This window comes from Capricornis sumatraensis, chromosome 11 (genome assembly GCF_032405125.1).
Source record: "Capricornis sumatraensis isolate serow.1 chromosome 11, serow.2, whole genome shotgun sequence".
Classification (NCBI taxonomy): domain Eukaryota; kingdom Metazoa; phylum Chordata; class Mammalia; order Artiodactyla; family Bovidae; genus Capricornis; species Capricornis sumatraensis.
In genome coordinates this window covers 48,472,344-48,495,502 of record NC_091079.1, presented here as the reverse complement: position 1 = coordinate 48,495,502, position 23,159 = coordinate 48,472,344, and the positions used below count along the sequence as shown (strand labels likewise).

At 40.7% G+C, this 23,159-nt stretch overlaps 1 protein-coding gene across 1 annotated transcript in view; it reads left to right on the top strand.

The window, feature by feature from the left end:
- CYP7B1 (cytochrome P450 family 7 subfamily B member 1) overlaps positions 1-23,159 on the top strand; it is a 168,059-nt gene that overhangs the window by 118,586 nt on the left and 26,314 nt on the right. Inside the window, exon 2 of the mRNA XM_068984094.1 lies at positions 22,225-22,361. Coding sequence (XP_068840195.1) covers positions 22,225-22,361 — 137 coding nt within the window. The remainder of the gene's footprint in view (positions 1-22,224; positions 22,362-23,159) is intronic.

Below are 23,159 nucleotides of genomic sequence, written 5' to 3'. Positions count from 1 at the left end.
ATCTTTCCAACCCACGGATCGAACCTGAGTCTTCTGCACTGTAGGCAGATTCTTTACTGACTGAGCTACCAACAATTAATAATAATAATAATAGTTTGACATTTACTTAGTCCTTGCTAAAGTTGACTACGCCAAAGCCTTTGACTGTGTGGATCACAATAAACTGGAAAATTCTGAGAGAGATGGGAATACCAGACCACCTGACCTGCCTCTTGAGAAATCTGTATGCAGGTCAGGAAGCAACAGTTAGAACTGGACATGGAACAACAGACTGGTTCCAAATAGGAAAAGGAGTGCGTCAAGGCTGTATATTGTCACCCTGCTTATTTAACTTCTATGCAGAGTACATCATGAGAAATGCTGGACTGGAAGAAACACAAGCTAGAATCAAGATTGCCGGGAGAAATATCAATAACCTCAGATATGCAGATGACACCACCCTTATGGCAGAAAGTGAAGAGGAACTAAAAAGCCTCTTGATGAAAGTGAAAGAGGAGAGTGAAAAAGTTGGCTTAGAGCTCAACATTCAGAAAACGAAGATCATGGCATCCGGTCCCATCACTTCATAGGAAATAGATGGGGAAACAGTAGAAACAGTGTCAGACTTTATATTTTGGGGCTCCAAAATCACTGCAGATGGTGACTGCAGCCATGAAACTTACTTCTTGGAAGGAAAGTTGTGACCAACCTAGATAGCATATTAAAAAGCAGAGACATTACTTTGCCAACTAAGGTCCGTCTAATCAAGGCTATGGTTTTTCCAGTAGTCATGTATGGATGTGAGAGTTGGTCTGTGAAGAAGGCTGAGAGCCAAAGAATTGATGCTTTTGAACTGTGGTGTTGGAGAAGACTCTTGAGAGTCCCTTGGACTGCAAGGAGATCCAACCTGTCCATTCTAAAGGAGATCAGCCCTGGGACTTCTTTGGAAGGAATGATGCTAAAGCTGAAACTCCAGTACTTTGGCCACCTCATGCGAAGAGTTGACTCATTGGAAAAGACTCTGATGCTGGGAGGGATTGGGGGCAGGAGGAGAAGGGGACAGCAGAGGATGAGATGGCTGGATGGCATCACTGACTCGATGGATGTGAGTCTGAGTGAACTCCGGGAGATGGTGATGGACAGGGAGGCCTGGCATGCTGTGATTCATGGGGTCGCAAAGAGTCGGACACAACTGAGTGACTGAACTGAACTGAAAGTTGGCAGGCCTAGTTCTAAGAATTTTATATATATTGTGCCCCTTAAATCATTACAACTCTGTTTATATTTATTCAGGGGAATTGACACAGCCTGTTTTAAAGGATGCTATAGATCTAACTCATATTGAAAAATACTCTTGGAATTTTGTAAAGTGAGAAAAAATTACGAAGGTATATGTAATAGCACAGTATTAAAACACATCTAAGCTTAGATGTGGATATATACAATAAGTAGTTTCTCATTACAAGCATTTTGCAGTTTCAACATGAACAACTTTTTAGTTACCATGTCTTAGTTAAGTAACACTGATTCCCCAGCAGCGCTTTTCAAATGTCAGTTGCTACAGTCTATTACTGTGAAAAGTGAAGTACAAACTTTGCTGCTAATTCTTCACTCCACAAATCACCATGTAAGTAACAGATACAAATCCTGTGAAAAATCACATCAGTCAGTCCTTTCAGTGTTGATCAGTGATTGGCCATTGCATGTTTGTTATTAAGTCCATGCAAGCATGTGACATTACTTTGCCAACAAAGGTCCAACTAGTCAAAGCTATGATTTTTCCAGTGGTCATATATGGATGTGAGAGTTGGACACATCCGAAGAGAGCTGAGCACTGGAGAATTGATGCTTTTGAACTGTGGTGTTGGAGAAGACTCTTGAGAGTGCCTTGGATTGCAAGGAGATCCAACCAGTCCATCCTAAAGGAAATCAGTCCTGAATATTCACTGGAAGGACTGATGCTGAAGCTGAAATTCCAATACTTCGGCCACCTGATGAGAAGAACTGACTCACTGTTCCCTGATGCTGGGAAAGGTTGAGGGCGGGAGGAGAAGGGGATGATAGAGAATGAGATGGTTGGATGGCATCACCGACTCAATGGACATGAGTCTGAGTAAGCTCCAGGAGTTGGTGATGGACAGGGAGCCCTGGTGTGCTGTGGTGGAAGGAGTCACAAAGAGTTGGACACAACTGAGTAACTGAACTGAACTGAAGCATATGGTTGTGAAGGATACAATGTTGGAACCTGATCCAAAATTAGAAAAGAATGGAACAGTTGGCCAAGGAGTAGAAAAGATGCTCATTCCATATCATATAACTTATATAACAAGAAGCAAGCAACTCCTTGTCAAACTACTCTTATGTTTTTTATCTGTTTTTAAAAAAGGGACTTCTCAGTGTTTCTAATGTTTTAAATTACAGTGTACTAAATAAATATTAACTTTATCACTTTTTCCATTTCACTATACATTTATACCAAAGCCTTGACAAAAACTTTTGAAGATCACAAAATAATCATAATTTTCCCCATTGATTATTAAGATCACTTTAGAGTTTTATGGCCTTCATGCCTGTGAAAAGCAAGGATTGCCTGTGTATAGTAGTAAAAAACAAAAAGTCCTTTAGATGACATTAAGATGCTAACAAGATTATTTGGGGATGGTTGCATTACTGATGACTTTTTTATTATTATTATTTCTTCTTTATATGGTGAAGGACAGGGAAGCCTGGCATGCTGCAGTCCATGGGGTTGCAAATAGTTGGACACAAATGAGTGACTGAACAACAACTACAAGGAATAGAGATGTTTAAAATCCAGCCTAGTTAGTTAGGCATCTGTTTCTTTAAACATGTATTTTTGAGTTTCAACAACTGGAAGGAATTTGGTGAGTACTGAACACTGAAGAAAGAAAAAGATGAAGGTCACGGAGCACTGCAAATATCTGCCACGTTACACACAATTTTTGCTCTGTATGTCAAATATAATAAAGATACAAAAAAAAAAAAAAAAAGAAGGAGACTACTGGAGAGAAAGCTAGGAATTCCTTCTGGAAAAACCGAAGAGGGCCTCTGGCTTCTTATACTCTAGAATTAAAGTTTTCCCCTCAAGGAAAAATGGATCCTAATCAGCCACCAAATTTTATCCTGGGAATTACTAAAACCTAGAGCCCATTTTCTAGAACCAATTTTAGTTCTGGGTCTCACAAACAAAAAAGGCAAAGCTAATAAAGTAAGGGGAAAATGTGTGAAATCTTTCACCAAAAATTATTCAGATACTGATTCCTTCTGTCATTGAAGCTGGACCACAGGGAATTCATCCTGCTTTGTCTTGGTTTTTGTTTGCCATACCACTTTTTACACAAGCCAAACATTTTGTAGTCAGAGTGTTGAAGAGCCAGGAGCACAGATGCAGCCTGCCCTGCCCCTGGGCCCAGGGATGTGACTGACACAGGCTGCTCCTGAATGCTGCCTCACTGCCTTATCACTCCTTATGTTTTGCCTTCAGTTTTCAGAGTTTTCAAATGAAAGTTTTATGTATTTATATGGTGGTTTAAATTTTAGCAATGTCCCCAAGCACATTGCAGCTGTGAGTGACCTTATTAGAAGTCTTACTATTATTATCTCTTATTATAAGTCATTATAAGACTGACAGCATCAAGTAGGGACACCTTCCAACATCAGTAAATGGAATTCAGATAGAAAATCTGAATACTGCATGAAAGAATTGTACTACTGGGCTTTTTTTCTGATCTCTTCAGTGAATTCTTGTTGGTTAATCTTTCACTTGGGGACCTCATATAGAGCACTTTTCTTACCTGTTGAGAAATGATGATAAATGAAGAGCTTCACTAGTGTCTTGGCAAGGGAGCCTCTCTGATGTTTGCTCCCGAGAACCTTTTTCTAGGAAGCAATGTAGACAGCGTTTCCCAAAGTGTACTTTGTGGCTCCAATGGTAAAGAATCTCCTGCAATGCAGGAGACTTGAGTTTGATCCCTGGGTCAGGAAGATCCCCTGGAGAAAGGAATGGCAACCCACTCCAATATTCTTGCCTGAAGAATTTCATGGACAGAGGAGGCTGGAGGGCTACAGTTCATGAGGTTGCAAAGAGTCAGACACGACTAAGTGACTAACACTTTCACTGTCACTGTGGCAAGGAGGTAACATCAGTTGAATCATCTAGTGAAAACTTACCCCTTGGCAGTTTTCTTTAAACCTTAATTTCAAAACCAAGTCTTCAATCCCATGAAAGTGAAAGAAAGATGTGAAAGTGTTAGTTGCTCAGTCGTGGCCAACTCTGCGACCCCATGGACTATAGCCCGCCAGGCTCCTCTGTCCATGGAATTCTCCAGGCAAGAATACTGGAGTGGGTTTCCATTCCCTTCTCCAGGGGACCTTTCTAACCCAGGGATTGAACCTGGGTCTCCTGCACTGCAGGCGGACTCTTTACCATCTGATCCACCAAGGGAAACCCACTCCCCATAATGACTCACTAAATCTTTTTTTTTTAACCAATAATAGGGTCCAAGCCTGGACCTTTCAGCAGACTAGAATATCCAACTAGAATTTCATAGCAATGTTTAGTTTTGTTTTCTTTCTGTGTGGTAGTGATTTATTTATTTTTTAAAAATGAGGGCTTCCCTGGTGGTCTAGTGGTTAAGAATCTGCCTGTCAATGCAGGGGACATGAACAGGTTCAGTCCCTGGCCTGGGAGGATCCCACATGCCTTAGAGCAACCAAGCCCATGCACCATAACACCCGAAGCCCATGCACCTAGAGCTGTGCTCTGCAATGAGAAAAGCCACCACAGTGAGAAGCCTGAGCTCTGTAACTGGAGAGTGCCCCCTGCTCGCTGCAACCAGAGAAAGCCTGTGCAGCAGTGAACACCCAGCCCAGTCAAAAATAAATAAATAAGTCTTTAGAATAAATGAGTTCCTTTAAAGATAGGTATTAAGGAAACAGTATGAGCCAGTGTTTCATGAATATAGCTAAACATTTTGCCAGTGGTCTTTGAAGACCTAAAGTTTGGAATATCAATAATTTGAACAAATTGTAGGCTAGGCATCAAAAGGCCTAGATTTATATTTGGGGTCTTTGTAACTTTAAGATGGTTGCAAGCCCTCAGCCTTTCTGTCTCAATGTTCTTATCAACTAATTTTTAGGTTAGGCTGTATGTGATTTGCAGTAAAAGCTAAGAGACTTTCCTTTAAACTTGAATGTTCCCAAATAATTTACATACACCATTGAATCTTCGCAACCACACGATAAGGTAGGTTTGCAGAAAATGGAGCCAAGATACGGAAAGATTTTGCCCCAAGAGAATATTTTATTTCAGCTTATTTTTGGCCGTGCTGGGTCTTTATTGCTGCGTGGGCTTTCTCTAGTCGCTGCGGTGAGCGGGGGCTACTCTCGAGTTGTGGTGCACCGGCATCTCATGGTGGTGGCCTCTCTTGCTGTGGAGCATAGGCTCTAGGTGTGGGCAGGCTTAAGTAGTGGCAGCACGTGGGCTGGGTAGTCACAGTGCCTGGGCTTAGTTATTCTGCGGCGTGTGGAGTCTTCCCAGATCAGGGATCAAACCTGTGTCTCCCGCATTGGCAGGCAAATCCTTATCCACTGGGCCACAGGGAAGTCTCCTAAGAGAATACATTGAGTAGTATGAAACCAGGAATCAAATGCAGATAGTCAGGCCCTAGACCCCATATTCCTCACTGTGAAGATCAACAAGGTAGGTTCTCAGGAAGCTCTGCAACATTTGTTTTCAATTCCAGAGATTCAATGTGCCCATCACCTTCCCCCAGATTGTGTTCCAACCATACCATTTTATGTGGTGGAAACTGCATCAGCCTTAACATGGACCTGATGGGTGAAGCAGTGCAGATGAGTGGCCTGAGGGGGAAGATCTGTCCATCTGTCGGCTGCCCTTCTGGCTGCAAAGTGGAAGAATGAGCCACCTCTTCCCAGTGCTGTCAGAAGGGAGAGAGACCATTTCCATCCAAAGCCAGGGAGCTTTGGATGTTGTGGGATCACTGAAAACATTCTCCAAGTCCTATTTCTCCAAAGTGCAGATGATCACAGTGCATCATGGATAGTCTCTGCCACTCATCCTCATTTCCCACATCCGCTCCCAGGAGTTGGACAGGGAAGCCTGGTCTGCTGCAGTCCATGGGGTCACAAAGAGTCAGACATGACTGAGCGACTGAACTGAACTGAATTCCCATCAAATACACCTGTATATATCTTTATGATCTAAAGATTAGTCAATCAGAATTGCATTTTATACACCCAGTGAAAACTGTAAAAAGTATCGGCTTTTCCTTGGCCTGACCCCATTGTGCTCTGTAGAGGAAATTCTTAGGCACATTCTAGAATAAGGCATTTTTATCTGGTTAAAAGGCCTCATAAAGGCCAACTAGCAAATTTTCTGTTGCTATTAGTTTACACACTGAAGTATAAGTGTCTCAGAAGGTCCAAATTTAAAAAAATAAATTTCAAAGCTATTATAATTTAAAACTTAAAAAAAATCTTTGCCAGGCTATGTTAGAAAATGATTTTATCCCTGGTGTAAAAAATTAAATATTTCTATATAGGCATGATCCATGACTTTCTAATTATTTTTTAAGGCAGGAAGGCAGTTTTTAGTGATACATCTAGTTTTGCCTATCTGCTTCATTTTATTATTAGGAACAGATACACAAGTTTCAGTAAATTTGACCCATACTGAGCACCCAACATATATCTTTCTTTGGGGAGTTGTGTTATTAGAGAGAAGCCTCTGTTAACTTATGTCCTTGTTTATTTTGAAATTAAAGTATAAAGTAATTTTATTCTAAACATATGCACAGATTGGAGAAAGCAATGGCACCCCACTCCAGTATTCTTGCCTGGAAAATCCCACGAAAGGAGGAGCCTGGTGGGCTGCAGCCCATGGGGTCACTAAGAGTCGGACACAACTGAGCAACTTCACTTTCACTTTTCATTTTCATGCATTGGAGAAGGAAATGGCAACCCACTCCAGTGTTCTTGCCTGGAGAGTCCCAGGGACGGGGGAGCCTGGTGGGCTGCCGTCTATGGGGTCATACAGAGTCAGACACGACTGAAGCAACTCTAGCAGCAGCAGCATACACACAGATTCCAGAGCATGTGGGCATGGAAGGCTGATGCTAATACTTATTGGCATGAAGGTGCTACTCAGACTATTATTTTTTAAATCTCAGATTACTCTGGGAGACTGACAGTTGATTGTAAAAAAGTGTGGAATTTACTAATCACTTGAATCTCCCATATCTCATTTAGCAGAAATTGGATTTCCGGGGAATTAAATTTTGAGAAAAGGTGTATAGTATTCTATCTTCTAGAGCAAACATAGGAAAAGTATTCCTATACTTAGTTCTCACTAAATACCTTTGACATAACCTGCTTGTGATATGAGTATTTTACATCAGAAGAAAAACAGTTATGAAGTTTCCAGTGATTAGCAGAGGCCAGAACAAAACAAATATTGAATCAAATAATCTGATTTCCCGCTTCACAGAGATAGCAATGAGAGAAGGGCCATCAAAACACCACTTAACAAGCACTGAAGTTAAATAATGTGTTGAAAAAAAATGTGAACACATCCTGCAGGATGGTGAATAAACCACTCTGGGAGTTGCATGTTTATGTGGGGATCTGAGCATAATTTCACGTGACCAAGGTAGATTCAATTGTTAAATATCATTCTTTCAGTTAAGTAACAATATTCCTTTCTTGAGGGTGTATGCAAACCAGATTTACAGGGTAGAGGAGCAGATATGTGGTCTAGGGTTTTAAACTCAACAGAGTGATGACAAGGAAAAATGAAGTACAGAAGCTTTTCAGGAAAACGGAATCAAACTAAGAAGTGAGTTATAAGTCAGAACACATAACTCCGTAATTGGTAACGAGCTCTGCCGTTACTCACATGGCAGTGCATCTGGGTTATCTCCGGGTATATAGCTGACCCTCAGCTCCGGAACACTGAGCCCTCCCAGGGAAGATCCTGTGTCTGTTATTCTTCCTCGTGTCCTTGTCACCTCAAACAGCATCTGACACAGATTGAGTACCAAGTAATTGTTTGAATTAATGAATTGATTGATCCATTGATGAATGGCTGACCCAGGTAATTGAGATGGCTACGCAGAGCCAAAATTCATTTGAAATTATTGGCACCTAAAAGGAATGGTATGACCAGATAAGAGACAATTTTAGGATCTTCTGTGACTCGGAGGCCAAATTAAGGTGACAGGTTTTCAGGAGTGAAAGCATGCATGATAGTATAAAGCAAATATATGTCCTAGTGATTTATATGAAAGTTGATAATTAAATGTATGTTATAGCAATTTGTTTCAAACTGATCTATAGGCTTCTTGGGTGGCTCAGTGGTAAAAAGTCAGCCTGTCAGTACAGGAGATTCAGGTTCTATCCTTGGGCCAGGAACGTCCCCTGGAGAAGGAAAGGGCAACCCACTCCAGTATTCTTCATGGAAATCCCATGAACAGAGAAACCTGGTGGGCTACAGTTATATGGTCACAAAGAGTTAGACATGACTTAGTGACCAAACAACTTACTTCCATCTGCCAGTGGGGATTAAAAAAACAAACAAACCAACATTAAACTAGACTAAGGTTCAATTTCCTAAGTTTCTAGAGATACCCCTTGGAATGTGGAGATGGAGAAAAGGTATGGATGGGATGTGGGACTTGAAACCCTTTTGCTACCACACTCTGGCTGGTATCAAGTGGCTCATTTTGTTTCCAGAGAATTAATGTTGTTTCCAAAAATTAGCTCTCATAAGGCTCATTCAGGTAACCAGTATTGAATATGGAAATGAGATTTTTGTTCATACAAGTCTATTACATTATAGTTTATGAATCACAGTGGCTAGGTGCCAGACTTCCTTTCAAGCTAAGCAGGCTCTTTGCTCTGCTCCTCCAGCTGAGTCTTTTATTTGAAGTGTTTCTTCATCTTGGCTCATTTAGCCACCAACAGAAGTTGCCCTATGGGAGATAACATCTTATGTTTATTTACTTTATAGCATTATCACCTCTGGGCTCATTGCAAGTGAAAAACGTATCAGAAAAGAGAAAAACCTGATTTCAGAAAGCCACGACTCCCTTAACCCTGACGTTGTTTTTGTTCATGCTTATTATTCTACTGAGAGCTAGCACATTTGCCTTCTGATGGGTGGTCTGTGCAAAGAATTAAATGTGTTACTGACACTGGCATCACTTTGGGCAGGTCCAAGTTCAAAATACAGTTACATGTGTGCTTGCTCACTTACACACACACACACTCTCACACACACACTTCTTCAAATGAACAAGAAGAATCTTATCAGTACCTCGGTTCTCTCTGCCAATTCCAATTCCCGCTAATCCTCCAAGCTTCAGAAACAAGATAATAGCATTGATGGGAGTATTGGAGTAAGTTTGGAACAATGCAATGAGCTAGAAGCATCCCTTACTTCACGCTGGAATTTTACCTGAAACTTGCATAATTATACACCCCATCATCTTTTCCTCTTTTCTGACTTTTAATGTTAACACTACATTTTCTTATAAGATCGCCTATCTGTTCTCACCTCCATAAATAGAAATGAACTCTAAAAAATTTTTTATCTGCAAATATTACTCCAAATGACTTTGGCAATAATCTCCACAAAAAATAGAATTAAGAAAAATTCAAAAAATTGTTTAATGTTAACTATTTATAGGAAACAGATTTGCATATGTGTGCATATACTATGTTCTACTCCCAAAGTCCCTAAAGCAAAATTAGAATTCATCAAAGATAACAACATCCTCCACTTAACTGGTAGAAAGGCAGCTCACTAAAATGATGAGGCCCCCTTCCAATCGTGATATGGTGAAGTCCACCAGACTCACCAACACACACACAGTGTTGTTTTCAAATGTGAAAAGAAGCTAAGTTCATGAGCCATTGATGAAAGCTTCCATCATAAAAGACAGAGACTATGACAAAGAAACAGAAAAAAAAAGAGACAACTTGGGGACAGAAAAATTCCCCCCAAACTATGTGTAGTCATCTTAGACACATAGGAGAAGAAATTGCATTTATAAAACAAGAACTAAATGTAATTTCTATAAGGTCTAGCAGAGAGCATAAAAGACCTCTTGCAAATTAGAAATCTAAGAGTAGAAATAAAATAATCTTTGAAAGGGATAAAATCACAAAAGTCTCTTGCTGACTGGAGCAAAATAAAAATTGATGGAAAATAGGAGAGGAGCTATATGAAAATTACAGGACCATATGTCTGACCATATTGAGAGTGATTTTAGAGAGGACTGAAAGAGATTGATAAGAATTAGTGATGGGTACACAGAAAGCAAGGCAAAAAGACAGAAATAAAGCAATTGAACACTACCTAAACAGTGTGCCTGGTAGAAACACTGTTGATTTCACAGAACATGGGGAAGGGTACATAACAGGAACAACGTGTGCAAAGGACACTGCAATAATATGTTTAAAATATGTCGAAGGTTATCTTTAATAGAACTTTCCAATTTGCAGGATACTATTAGAATTATCTCTCTGCAAATAATCTGTTTATGTCTTCTACGTCCTATGTTCTAGTGTTAGTGATAATGGAGTTCCTGGAGTAGTCATCCATTCCTTTTATGCAGTAACTTAAAATCAGCAACCAAAGTTAGGAACCAGTGTTTGGAAAATAATGGTATTTTTCCTTTCTAAATGCCCTCTAATTCATGACAAGATCAAAACTTTGCCTTTCTTGGTGCTATGCTGTATTACAAATGTACAGCTACTATTGGCTTTTGGTATGTTAATGTTTTACCCAATTTTAAGATATGGTTTTGTATTATTGCATTATATACACCATGCAGTGTATGGTCCACAGGCTTTTCATTAGCTTCCCACCTTAGCAAACCAGAGTACCCTTGAATTGCCTTTCCTATGGTTCTGATAAGCTGGGCTTGATTATTTTAGTGCTGGCTGTCAGAATTTGGAACTTGGTTTCTTCATGGGCTTCAATTGATAAACCATCGTTTGATAACTTGACAAAGCACTTCTGTGTTGTTGACATTTGTCTCTATATTGTCATTACCAAGGCTGTCTGGGCTGCTGCTAAGTTGCTGCTAAGTCACTTCAGTCGTGTCTGACTCTGTGTGACCCCATAGACGGCAGCCCACCCAGGCTCCCCCGTCCCTGGGATTCTCCTGGCAAGAATGCTGGAGTGGGTTGCCATTTTCTTCTCCAGTGCGTGAAAGTGAAAAGTGAAAGTGAAGTCACTCAGTCGTGTCGACCCTCATCGACGCCATGGACTGCAGCCTTCCAGGATCCTCCATCCATGGGATTTTCCAGGCAAGAGTACTGGAGTGGGGTGCCATTGCCTTCTCTGGGCTAGTTCTCTGTAAAATTTAGTTTTCACACAACTGTACGTTCTGATTTTTGATTAAATGTTTCAAAGTCAAATGATTTAATCAAATATAAGAAATGATGAGCTAATGGAATTGATATCTCTTCCATGGAGTCCAATCAAATACTCTGTGAAATAAATTAGCAACTGATCATCTCAGAAATTACAAATACAGTTGCATGGTTTTCTATTTTAATTAAGGATTTGAAATAACATTCCATTATGAATTGATTTCCCTGTTTTAGAATTATCTAGGCGATTTCACGGAGAAGGCAATGGCACCCCACTCCAGTATTCTTGCCTGGAAAATCCCATGGATGGAGAAGCCTGGTGGGCTGCAGTCTATGGGGTGGCTGAGTCGGACATGACTGAATGACTTCACTTTCACTTTTCACTTTCCTGCATTGGAGAAGGAAATGGAAACCCACTCCAGTGTTCTTGCCTGGAGAAGCCCAGGGGCGGGGGAGCCTGGTGGGCTGCCATCTAGGGGGTCGCACAGAGTCGGACACGACTGAAGCAACTTAGCAGCAGCAGCAGCAGGCCATTTCAACATTCTTAACTGGCTCCAGAGCTCTTATGAACCCCTTTTGTTCTTTTGAGTGTGTTTATTCAGAGATATAAAACCTGAAAAATGTAGGAGGGTGATTCTGGTGCCCCATTTCCTTGTCTGAAAATCATAAATGGCAGCACTAAACTAAAATGGAAATTAGGCAAATAAAGGAAGTATGCCAGGAAATAAGAATAAAATGTCTTAAAAAATGGTATTCTATTGAAAACTTTTAGGAAAGAGAAATTAGGAGAAAGTGGTGATTAGATTTATGTTGTAGGTGATCCCAGTAGTAATATGAAGATATTGGTGAAGACGATGAAAGCAGCTAATACTTAGTGCTTACTATCTGAAGTCATTGTCTTCAGTTCTTTTATGTGTACTAACTTATTTAAATCCCACATGAGGAAAGTACAGTAGTATTTCAGGTATACAATAAGTAGTATTTCAGGTGTAAGTACAGTAGTATTTCAGGTATACAGTAAGCAGTATTTTAGGTGTAAGTACAGTAGTATTACAGGTGAGGAAACTGAAGCATAGATAACTAAGTTGGTCAGTCACCAAATTGGTGATTGTCTGCAGAAACCCAGATCTGAGCCCCAGAGTGTAGCAAGATTAATCAGGAGTCATTGTAGCAGTGAACACGGGAACAGATAAGGGCTGGACCTATGCCCTGCTTAGCCCAGGGTCAAGTTCATTTAAAAAAAAATGGTATTCCAATATTGTGGTCATTAGGAAGCCTGCTTGAGACTCAATTAGGTTTTAAATTATAGTTTTAAGAAATATGCCTTGACATTACTATTCCCTGGTGCCAACCTGGGCATTTCTTCTAGCTTAAAAAAAAAAAAAAAGGCTCAATCATAGACTTCTCGGAGTAAAATCCTATATGGATGTGGTTTTTCTTTTTTAGCCAAAGAAGCATTTATAAATCACTCACTTGATCAAGCCATTAGTATAAATCTGCTAATGGAATCAAGTTCAGAAAGGCACACTGTACAAACAAAGCTTTGTTCAGATCACACAATTGCAGAGATGAACTGACAGTTAAAGATTCAACTGGAATATGGCTTGAAGAGTTATGCTCTGGGGTGTGAAAATACATCTAGTCATGTTAGTGTTAGTTTTGCTCTGATTCCATGCTAATAATGGAGAAATTGGTGACCATTGAGCATTGGTTGCTTTTACGTTGCCGTTACATTTAATGCTTCGATCAAAAGTGCTCGAACTGTGAATATCTTTACTACTGAGAAATCGTGTCAAGTTTTTAAGTCAGTTGTCATCCTGACAGAGGAAAAACATTTCAAGAATAAAGGGTCTTGTTTCTGACCCCCCAGATCGTCCTAAAGTGGTAACAAAATTTACCAAAGAGCAAAGATTAGAATTGCTGGTAGACTGAAAAGTTGCATTTTTTTATCCAGGAATTTTTCATCTATTTTTTGTGAGGCAGAGGTTGTGTGAACACCAGATGCCAATCACACAGCACCAGTGGATTTGCAAGATTATCGGACTGGGGAAAAAATGAAGGTTAAGCACAGGGTACAGTGGAGATTACTTATGGTAATGAATTGTATAATTTTTCTAGACAGCGTTGGATTAATGTTCATCCTGAAAAGAGATTACAGGAGATCTGTTTCTGGCAGTAAACAAATATTAAGCAGATCATACATGTACAACATATGAATTGAAAGTCCTGAAGGACATATGATTTATCATTTACATGGGGAAAGTTAACCTGTTCTCTACTGCACAGATGAGAGTCACTGGAGTCTTGTGAGGGGTGGAGGCAGTGTCCTCGGAGCCACGACGCTTCTTGCTCTGAGTGGAGCCTTGAAGAAGCTATCAAGGTGTCACAGCCCGACACCTGCACCTTAGTTGTGACAGGCACCACTCCCCTTCCCGTGACCATCACGGAAGCCAACTTTGCCTGCCTCACTTGCAGGTCGCCTGGACCCTGGAGGAAGTAGCAGGGGATCCAGGTGGCACCGTGCATCCATACTTTGTACACTCACAGAGTCTGATCCCCGGCGTCTACTCTTCCTTTTTGGCTTGTGGTTGGCGGTGTCGGGGAGGAGATAGAACAGGGTAGGGGGAGGGAGGTACTGAGTTCTGCGCTTGCTGAGGGTGAACCTCCACCCTCCGAGCCACCCCCCACAGTGGGAACACTGTGCTCATTTTTAGAATCAGCCTTTGAGTCCTTTGTGGAGAAGGAAATGGCAACCCACTGCAGTATTCTTGCCTGGAGAATTTCATGGACAGAGGAGCCTGGTGGGTTACAGTCCATGGGGGTCGCAAAGAGTCAGAAAGGACTGAGTGACTAACACTTGATTTATTTGTAGAGTTTTTGCCATCAGCTTCTTTTTTTTTAATTAAACACATTAAGAAAAAAATTTTTTTTGGCCTCTCAACATGTGGGATCTTAGTTCTCCCCACCAGGGATGGAATCCTTGCTCACTGCAGTGGAAGCATAGAGTCCTAACCCCTTGATCCACCAGGGAAGTCCTCATCAACTGGTTTTTAGAAAATGGTGCCCTGGGCACCTGGTTTTCATGTTCACACTAAAATAGCATTTTCTTAAATTTCCAAAGCAATACACTGAGAAGGGCACACTTCTGTGGGATTCTTTCCAAAACATGTTACGACCTCAGTTTAATCATGCAAAAGCATCAGACGAGCCAAATTGAGAGATGTTCAACAAAACCAATGACGCATAATCTTCATAAGCACTGTGTTTCTGTCTTGGAAGTCAGAAGACCAGAGGACCAAATCTCTGTAATTTCACCACCCCGAAGTAGTGACCATTAACATCTTAGAGCAGACTAGACTCTGCATTTATGTGTGCTTCGCCACTCAGTCATGTCTGACTCTTTTCAGCCCTTTGGACTGTAGCCCACCAGGCTCGTCTGTCCTTGGGATTTTTCAGGCAGTACTGAAGTGGGTTGCCATTTTCCTTCTTGGGAAATGGATCTTCCTGACCCAGGGATTGAACTCACATCTCCTGTGACTCCTGCATTGCAGGTGGATTCTTTACCCATTGAGCCATCGGGAAAGCCCATCTTTGCATTTCCATTCCCATATTTTCTTTAGGAAAATAATATTATTCTGTTGTGCTTGTGGTTACTTAACTGCTTTATTCACTTAAAGGTGTATTGTGAACAAATTTCTCTGAGAAGTAAGTGTGCATGGCCTCTGAGATGAATGCCTCTGTCTGTGGATAAGGACTCAGGGCTGATTCCTTTGCACCATGTCATTGCTGTCACTCTTCTTCACACTGTGGAGCCAGAGATGCCACCAACGCGAGCCACCGAGAGCACTGTAGTCGGGGAGTGCGTGTGTGCTAAGTCGCGTCAGTGGTGTCTGACTCTGCAACCCCATGGACGATAGCCCTCCAGACTCCTCTGTCCATGGGATTTTTCAGGCAAGAATACTGGAGTGGTTGCCATTTTCCCTTTCCAGGGAATCTTCCCGACCCAGGGATGGAATCCACTTCTCTTATGTCTACCTGCGTTAGCAGGCGGGTTCTTTACTAGTAGTGCTGCCTGGGAAGGTCAGGGGATGGCCTCCTGCAGTTTAGTTTCCCATCTACTTGAGCTGCAGGTATCCAGGGAAAGTTCATGATTTGCTTTGCAAAGTGCCTCCCTTGCTGGAATTGAGAGTGAGAAATTTCTTGAGCAGGTTTTCACATTCAGTGAGGAGATACGGTGAATTGTACTCAGTAACGTTCCTTCTGTACCTTTTAAGTTCTATCCATCTAAAGGCAGGGATCTGTGTGATCAGTGCGTTTAAAGAATGACTCAGACCCCACATATCTGCTGCAATGCCATCTTAATTTAGGGGCTGACCGCTCAAGGGGGTGGGGTGGGGCTTCCACCTAAGGCATCCCACTTATTGCCAAAGGTGAATTTGTGACTGAAGCCAGAGTCTGCCACCTTGATGTTCAAGTCAGCATCCAGGGTGGATTGACCAGCTGCGATACTGTCTGGTGGACATTCTCTGGCAGAAATTGCCTGAGGCCTGTTTCTCTTTCGTGCTGCCACGATCCCTTGGTTGATGGAGCATCCCTCCTCTGCCAGCACACTCCACAACAAAGCAGAGTGTTTCCTCCGTGTCCATCACTTCAGATAGCTTCAGGATGTTGGGGTGATCCAAGACCTTCATTATCTTGCCTTTGTGGGACAGTGTCTGGAGCCCCAAGAAATTCTGCTGGCTCTTGTGAATGATCTTCACAGCCACCTCTTTCTCCGTCAGGATGTGCCAAGGCCACCTCACCTTGCTGAAGGTAACCTTGTCAATAGTCGTTGCCCATATGGGTCTTCTCCTCAGCAGAGATGGAGGCAAGAGGCCTTGAAGCAGATTGCCTTTGCTGTCGAGATAAGGTGCCCCTGAGGTCAGCTTAAAAATGGAGAAACGCTGGGGAAAAACTGGATCCAAATCACCTTAAAAGAGAATCCCAAAAAGCCCACCTGAAAAGCTGATCTTTATAACAGAGTCAAAACACAGAGCTAGACAAAAATGAAGTTGAATGGCAATTATTAACAAACTGGTATTTTTAAGTAAGAAAAGTGAATTTTTTTAAAATGGGATAAAGAATAAAAAAGGAAAATGAGAAAAAGAAATGAAAGGAAAATGAGAAAAATCAAAAAGAATAAAGAAAAAGTGAAATAAAAAATAATAGCAAACAAAATTGCCCAAAACCCCACAATGCCAAGGAAGAAACTAACTTTGGTCAGAGTCCCTCAGGTCACTGGAAACCAGCTTCCAGAACTAAAAGATACAAAAACACTTAGTCCGGGCAGGGTCTTAAATATGGTTGGAGTCCCGTAAGAGTGGCTCCTTATTAGGTCATAGGAAGAAATGTACCTAACATGAATGAGAATCATCCACAGCCAATAGTCTCATGTTTTGGTTTCCAGAACTCTTTACTCTTAAAAAAAATTGGGACTTCCCCAGTGGTCCAGTGGTTAAGACTTTGTCTTCCAATGCAGTGGGTAGGGGTTCAAACTCTGGTCCAGGAACTATGTTTCCACCTGTCTTTTGGCCAGAAAACCAAAACATAAAATAAGCAATATTATAACAAATTTGATAAAGACTTTATAAAATGGTCCACATCCTGCCCCCTCAAAAAAGAGAGAGAATGTGGCAAATTGTGTCAGTTTACATGACCAATCCTAAAACCTCGAACTGCCTATCTTAAAAAAAGAATCTCTTTAGCTTCTTTTAAAAATGGAAACTGATAATATATTTCATGCTCAAAATTCATTATATATATGCTTTATCTTATCGGGCAGTTTGAGGTTCACACAAAAAATGAGAGGAAATTGCAGAGTTCCCACAACCCCCTCCTGACCCACCCAACACTTTTTTTTAACATCCCTTTTATTAACATCTTGCATCAGTGTGGTACCTTTGTCACAACTGAGTCAACATTGGTTCACTACTACTAACTAAAGTCCTGAAGTTTACATGGGGGTTCAGTTTTTGTGTTGTATATTATGTGGGTTTTGACCAATGTATAATGACGTGTATCTACCATCACAGTGACATACAAAATAGTTTCACTGCCCTAAAGCTCCTGTGTTCCACCTATTCATTGTGTTCTCCTTCCCTGTTAACAGCTAGCAGCTACTAATCTAGCAGATAGCCATCGTTTTACCTTTTCCGGGTCATGTGGTTGCACATTATGCAGCCGTTTCAGGTTGTCTCCTTCCACTTAGCGATATGCAGTCAAAGGTTCCTCCAAGTCTTGTTAGGACAGGATAGCTATTTCCTTATATGGTAAATACCGTTCCAGTACATATGGACTTATATAGAAGTTTGTCTATCCATTCACCAGTTTAAGAACATCTTTATTGCTCCCAAGGGAAAACTAACCATACTCTGTGTACCAGCTACTTTCTAATACTTTACCTCAGCCTGATGGGTGAATCTCTAAACTGAATATCTTTATTCTCATTTTCAGGTGAAAAAACTGAGCATCTAGCTACACATAGCTAGCATATGGGATTTGCAGTCTCCTAGGATGAGTCAGATGTGCAGAAATGTAATTTTAATTGTTTATACCTGAACTCAGATTTCTGAGCCCCTGTTTCTGCTTATAGCAGAAAACACTGAATATTTCCAGTGAAAAGTGGCTCAGTCACTTCTCCTTTGAAACTTGGTCTCTTTTGTACCAGGAATAAATGAGATTTGGGATTCTCTCTTCCCTTCCTTTCTGTTGATCTGGTGAGCCCTGTTGTACAGCTGTTCATGTGGTTCATCGACGGCTTCCCGGAGGTGCCTCCTGGCTAGGGTTTTGGGAGCAGTCCTCCACCTTTGCATCCCTTACTGAAGTTTCCCAGCTGATTTTAACTCACTGAGTTTCTGGAGAAAGTGAGGCATGTGGTTCTGGGCTTGCTTGGCCCCACCTGGGTGCTCCCTGAGGTTGCTCCAACACATCTTCCACGCGCTCTCTCTTGGGACCTTTCATCCACAACCCTGCGATGATGCTCCCTCTCCACAATGTCCCAAAGGGCATGTTGATTCTCTGCTTTTCAGAGCTGCAGGAACATTTTTAGGTATCTTGGTGCCCCCATTGGAGCCAAAAAAGAATGGCGGAATAGAGGATCTTTCAAGAATACAGTTCTAAGAGACACAAAGAGGCAGATGACATTTTGCAAATAAGTAGTTTCCAAAATAAGTCAGGGAAGCATGAAACAGAGCAACTTCCAAAGTGCCTTGCTCAACAGCACAGTTTGTTCAAAAGATCAGTATTATCATCAGATACTACAATGCCCTTTAGTTGTGTAATTTCTGAAATTTAACCACCTACACAAAGAAAATATTAGTTAGGAAAAATTTTAAAAATTACTAAGGTACTGTTCCAGATATTAGGTGACCTGATGCAAATGTATTGTCTAGAAAAACTTCATCAACATGTAATTTTATTTTTTCCCTAGATTGTTGTGCACGTATCAGGCTTGCTCCCTACTTGCTTAGAAGGTTGTTTCAATAACTGAGATTCCTAGCCTAGAATGATCATGGGAAAAATGGAGAAGAAAATACTTTGACACATGTAGACTGCTTTGGAAAGTGCTGGCTCTAAATGTCCAGGGGTACAATATGTGGAATGTCAAATCGTTTACCTTGTTTATTTCATGGAAGGTGTAGCATAAAGACGAACTTCTTGTATCATTAGAAACCAAGTATTCTTTATTGGTCCACTTTTAAATTTTATATGCTGCTTTCTCACCAAAGGGAAATGTCTTTAATGTCTTTTGTATTCTATAGCTATTTTATGTATTTAGATTCTTTTCCACTGTTTACTTCCAGATAAGTCTGGACCATACTGGCACTTTGCCTGAACTCTAAGATGTGTCCTACAAGTTGTAAGGAAGACCTTATGAGCAGTGATGCTGTGGTCTCTACATAGAACTTGGGATTAATCATTGAGATTCTTTGTAAGCTTTAAGTTGTATAATTTACAGGATATGATCTTGTAGTCTCTAAAATAGTAAAGAAGGTTTTTGAGTGTTTATTATTTGAGTGGGGGAGAAAGAGGGATATGGACTATAGATTGGAGGGGAGAGGTTGGTGACCCACCGTCGCTTCAGGACTTGTTCCTCTTAAGCTTTGGAACTGGACCATCCCCAATAAGCATTAAGCATCCTATCCCTTCACTCAGCAGTGAGCAGTTGGTACTTCATTTTCAAAGTCACAGAGCATGAAAGAGACAGAGAGCCGTGTTTGCGCTGTGCCAGGTGTCAACAGGCCTTTCTGGATTGTGATGATGATGTCTTTCCTCCCTAAATAATTTTTACAAATATAATGATGAAGACAGATTTCTGTTAACTGTCTTTGAAGGGTCATAAGTTGAACTAGCACTCTATTTTTTTTTTCCTGAAAATATGCATAGCTGTGACATGGTGTTTAATAGTTAGGACTTCCCTGTAGCTCAGACAATTAAGAACCTGCCTGCAATGCAGGAGACCAGGGTTCAATCCTTGGGTTGGAAAGTTCCTCTGGAGAAGGGAATGGCAATCCACTCCAGTATTCTTGCCTGGAGAATCCATGGACAGAGAAGCCTGGCAAGCAGTCCGTGGGGTTGCAAAGAGTCAGACATGACTGAGTGACTAACACATACACATTTAATAGCTTGAGGCTTATTTCTACCCAAATGAGCACAGCTGTAAGAAGTGATGACCCTCTCATCTTAATAGCAATAAAATGGCTTCCTAATGTGTTTCCCTGCTTTTGAATTTTCAGTTCATTCCTCTGGATTTCCGCGCTCCATCCTTTACCCTCTCGGAAACCCTGTGAAGAATGTACGACTTTTGACCAGATGACAAGCACAGAGGATGAAATCAGTTACATTCAATTATGATATGACAAAAAGCCTTTCAAAATCTTTGTCACAGTGCAGCATTCAAGCAACATTAAACATAACAGAGTAAAAGTAGACCGAGGAAGAGAATTAATATTTTGACAGGAAGTTCTGTGAACTAAATCACTTGCAAATTTCAAAAGAGTCGTTGATGAATAGCTTTGGTAGTTTCTAACTTGGGGGCCTACTTTCCAATCATATGTGCAATGTCTTCTTATTGATTAATCTTTGGACTTAACTGTTAAACATTATTTTCTTGATATGCTTTTATATTTCTCAAAAAAGCAAGTCTCCATTGCTGAGTTGCATTCAAGAAAATAACAGGGAGTGAGGTGAAGAGTAAGATACACATTTCTTTTTGGGGAGGGGGTGGTGGGTTTTTTAATTTTTTATTTATCTGTTTATTTACTTACTTATTTGGCTGCATAGGGTCTTAGTTGTGGCACATGGGATCTCCGTTGTGTCCTGTGGGATCCTTCACTGTGGTGTGTGAGCTCCAGAGCACCGTGGTCAGTAGTGGCAGCAAGCAAGCTTAGTTGCTCTGTGGCATAGGGGAATCTTAGTTCCTCAACTGCGTCCCCTGTACTGCAAGGCAGATTCTTAACCACTGGACCCCCAGAGAAGCCCCTAAGACACACGTTTCTATGTTGTGTTCCCTGTCTTCCTATTCTAAGTATATGTGTTTAAACAACAGCTTGTATTTTGTAAATTACTATAAAGATAAATTTTTCAAGTTTAATTCTACCATATTGGGTTGTGGGAAAACAAAAGCTTTTGATAGGGTTAATCTAGCTACATAAAATTCCATGCTGAGTATGATCATAATCTTGGTCTTTGATTAGATCTGAGCTTGTAATATCTTGTGATTAATCAAAATGGGTTGTATTGCATGTAGTATAAGTCATCTTCACAGATGGGATGGGGAATCATCAGAGTTCTCTTGAATATTTGTTTTAATCCCTTGTAGGATAAAATGGCTTTGGATTTTTTTTTTTTAACTTTAAATCAGATTGAGTTCACCAAATAAATGACTGAGAAGAAATTTTGAAGTCCAGTTTTGCTAGGATTATGGGTCAGAAAAGAAGAAACTTGATTTTTAATTCACAATATTTCAATGATTCATTGAACATGCTTCATATATTTAAAAAATCTAGTAAAATTTAATAAATATTCCTATTTGTTTATAGTTTGAATAAAAATCTTCATAAAAGAATATAAAAAAACCTTTCATAGGATAATATTGAGGTTTTTATTGTTTTCAACAACACAAAAGATTTTTCAAGATTAATAATTGCCCCTCTTCTAATTACTTAATTCCAGTCTAATTGACATCTGATAACAAAGAGCTTTACTTTGGCAACTAAACTACCTAACATCTAACCCCCAGAAACACAGCAGGAGCGCTCACACACAAAATGTTTACTGAATGTGTCTGTCATTTCAGCCAATTGAGTCTCACAAGACACAATTTCTCACAAGTGTTGCTCACCAAAAACTGTAAATTGAACTGTCTGCCCCAGAGCCACACACATGAAGGGGCTCAATAAATACATGTCTAAGATTATATAAGAATCACTGAATAAAGGGCTTCCCAAGTGCTAACGAACCCGCCTGCCAATGCAGGAGACATAAGAGACAGGTTCTATCCATGGATTGGGAAGATCCCCAGGAGGAAGAAATGGCAAGCCACTCCAGTGGTCTTACCTGGAGAATCCCATGGACAGAGGAGCCTGGAGAGCTCCAGTCCATAGGGTTGCAAAGCAGTGGACATGACTGAAGTGACTTAGCATTCACTGAATAAAAGAATTGGAAAAATAAAAAAGCTGTGAAGTTCTTCCAGTCTACTTCTAGACTGGATAAATGACCCACAGGTGTTAAAATAAGAATGATTTAATTTTTTCTTTTATTTTCTTTCTTTTTTTTTCCCTATAGGAGACGTGGTGAGCCTCCATTGATAAAAGGCTGGCTTCCTTACTTTGGACAAGCCCTGAAATTACAAAAAGATCCTCTGGGTTTCATGACTACTCTTCAAAAGCAGTATGGTGACATTTTCACTCTTCTCCTTGGAGGTAAATGACATTTCTTTTAAGTTCCTTACTTACAATTTCTCACCTTTTCTTTAATGTTGTTATATTTTTCTCTAGGCAAAATTGGATTATTTGTATATTATTTTACTTGTAGAGCAATACAAAAGAAAACTGTTGCTTTCGAGTGTAGTAATCCTAACGTTAAAAAACAAATTATAGAATTATCTTGAAAGTGCCTGGGGAATACCACTCTCCAATTGTCACATGTTCCTGGGTTTGGTTTAGCTTGCCTTTAAGCATTGTTTTTTTAAAAGCCAGAATGCATTGAACAGACTTGGTTTTGTGGAGCAGTGTTAGGTTTAGAGAAAATTGATCAGACAATACAGACAGTTCCCATATATGCCCTCTTCTCCCTGGTCGTAACGCCCCCTGTTATGAACGTCTTAGGCTAATGTGGCACACTTGTGCTAACTGATGTGCCAGTGTGGATACATCGTCAAGTCTGTGGTTTGCTCTGCAGTCCGCTCCTTGTGTTGTCCAGTTCCTTGGGTTTATCCTGTTCCTTTGTGGGTCCTGTTCCAAAATGCCTCATGTCATGTATCCAGCATTATGGTGTCACAAGAGTAGTTTCATTGGCCTGAAAAATCCCCCGAATTTCCCCTATTCACTTCTCACCCCTTTCTCCTGAGCCCCAAGCACCCACAGATCAGGATGCACCTTTTAAGATTATTTATTTATTTGGCTGTGCTGGGTCTTCGTTGCTGCATGGGCTTTTCCCTAGCTGTGGCGAGTGGGGACTGTTCTCTAATTGCGGTGCGCGGCCTTCTCACTGCGGTGGCT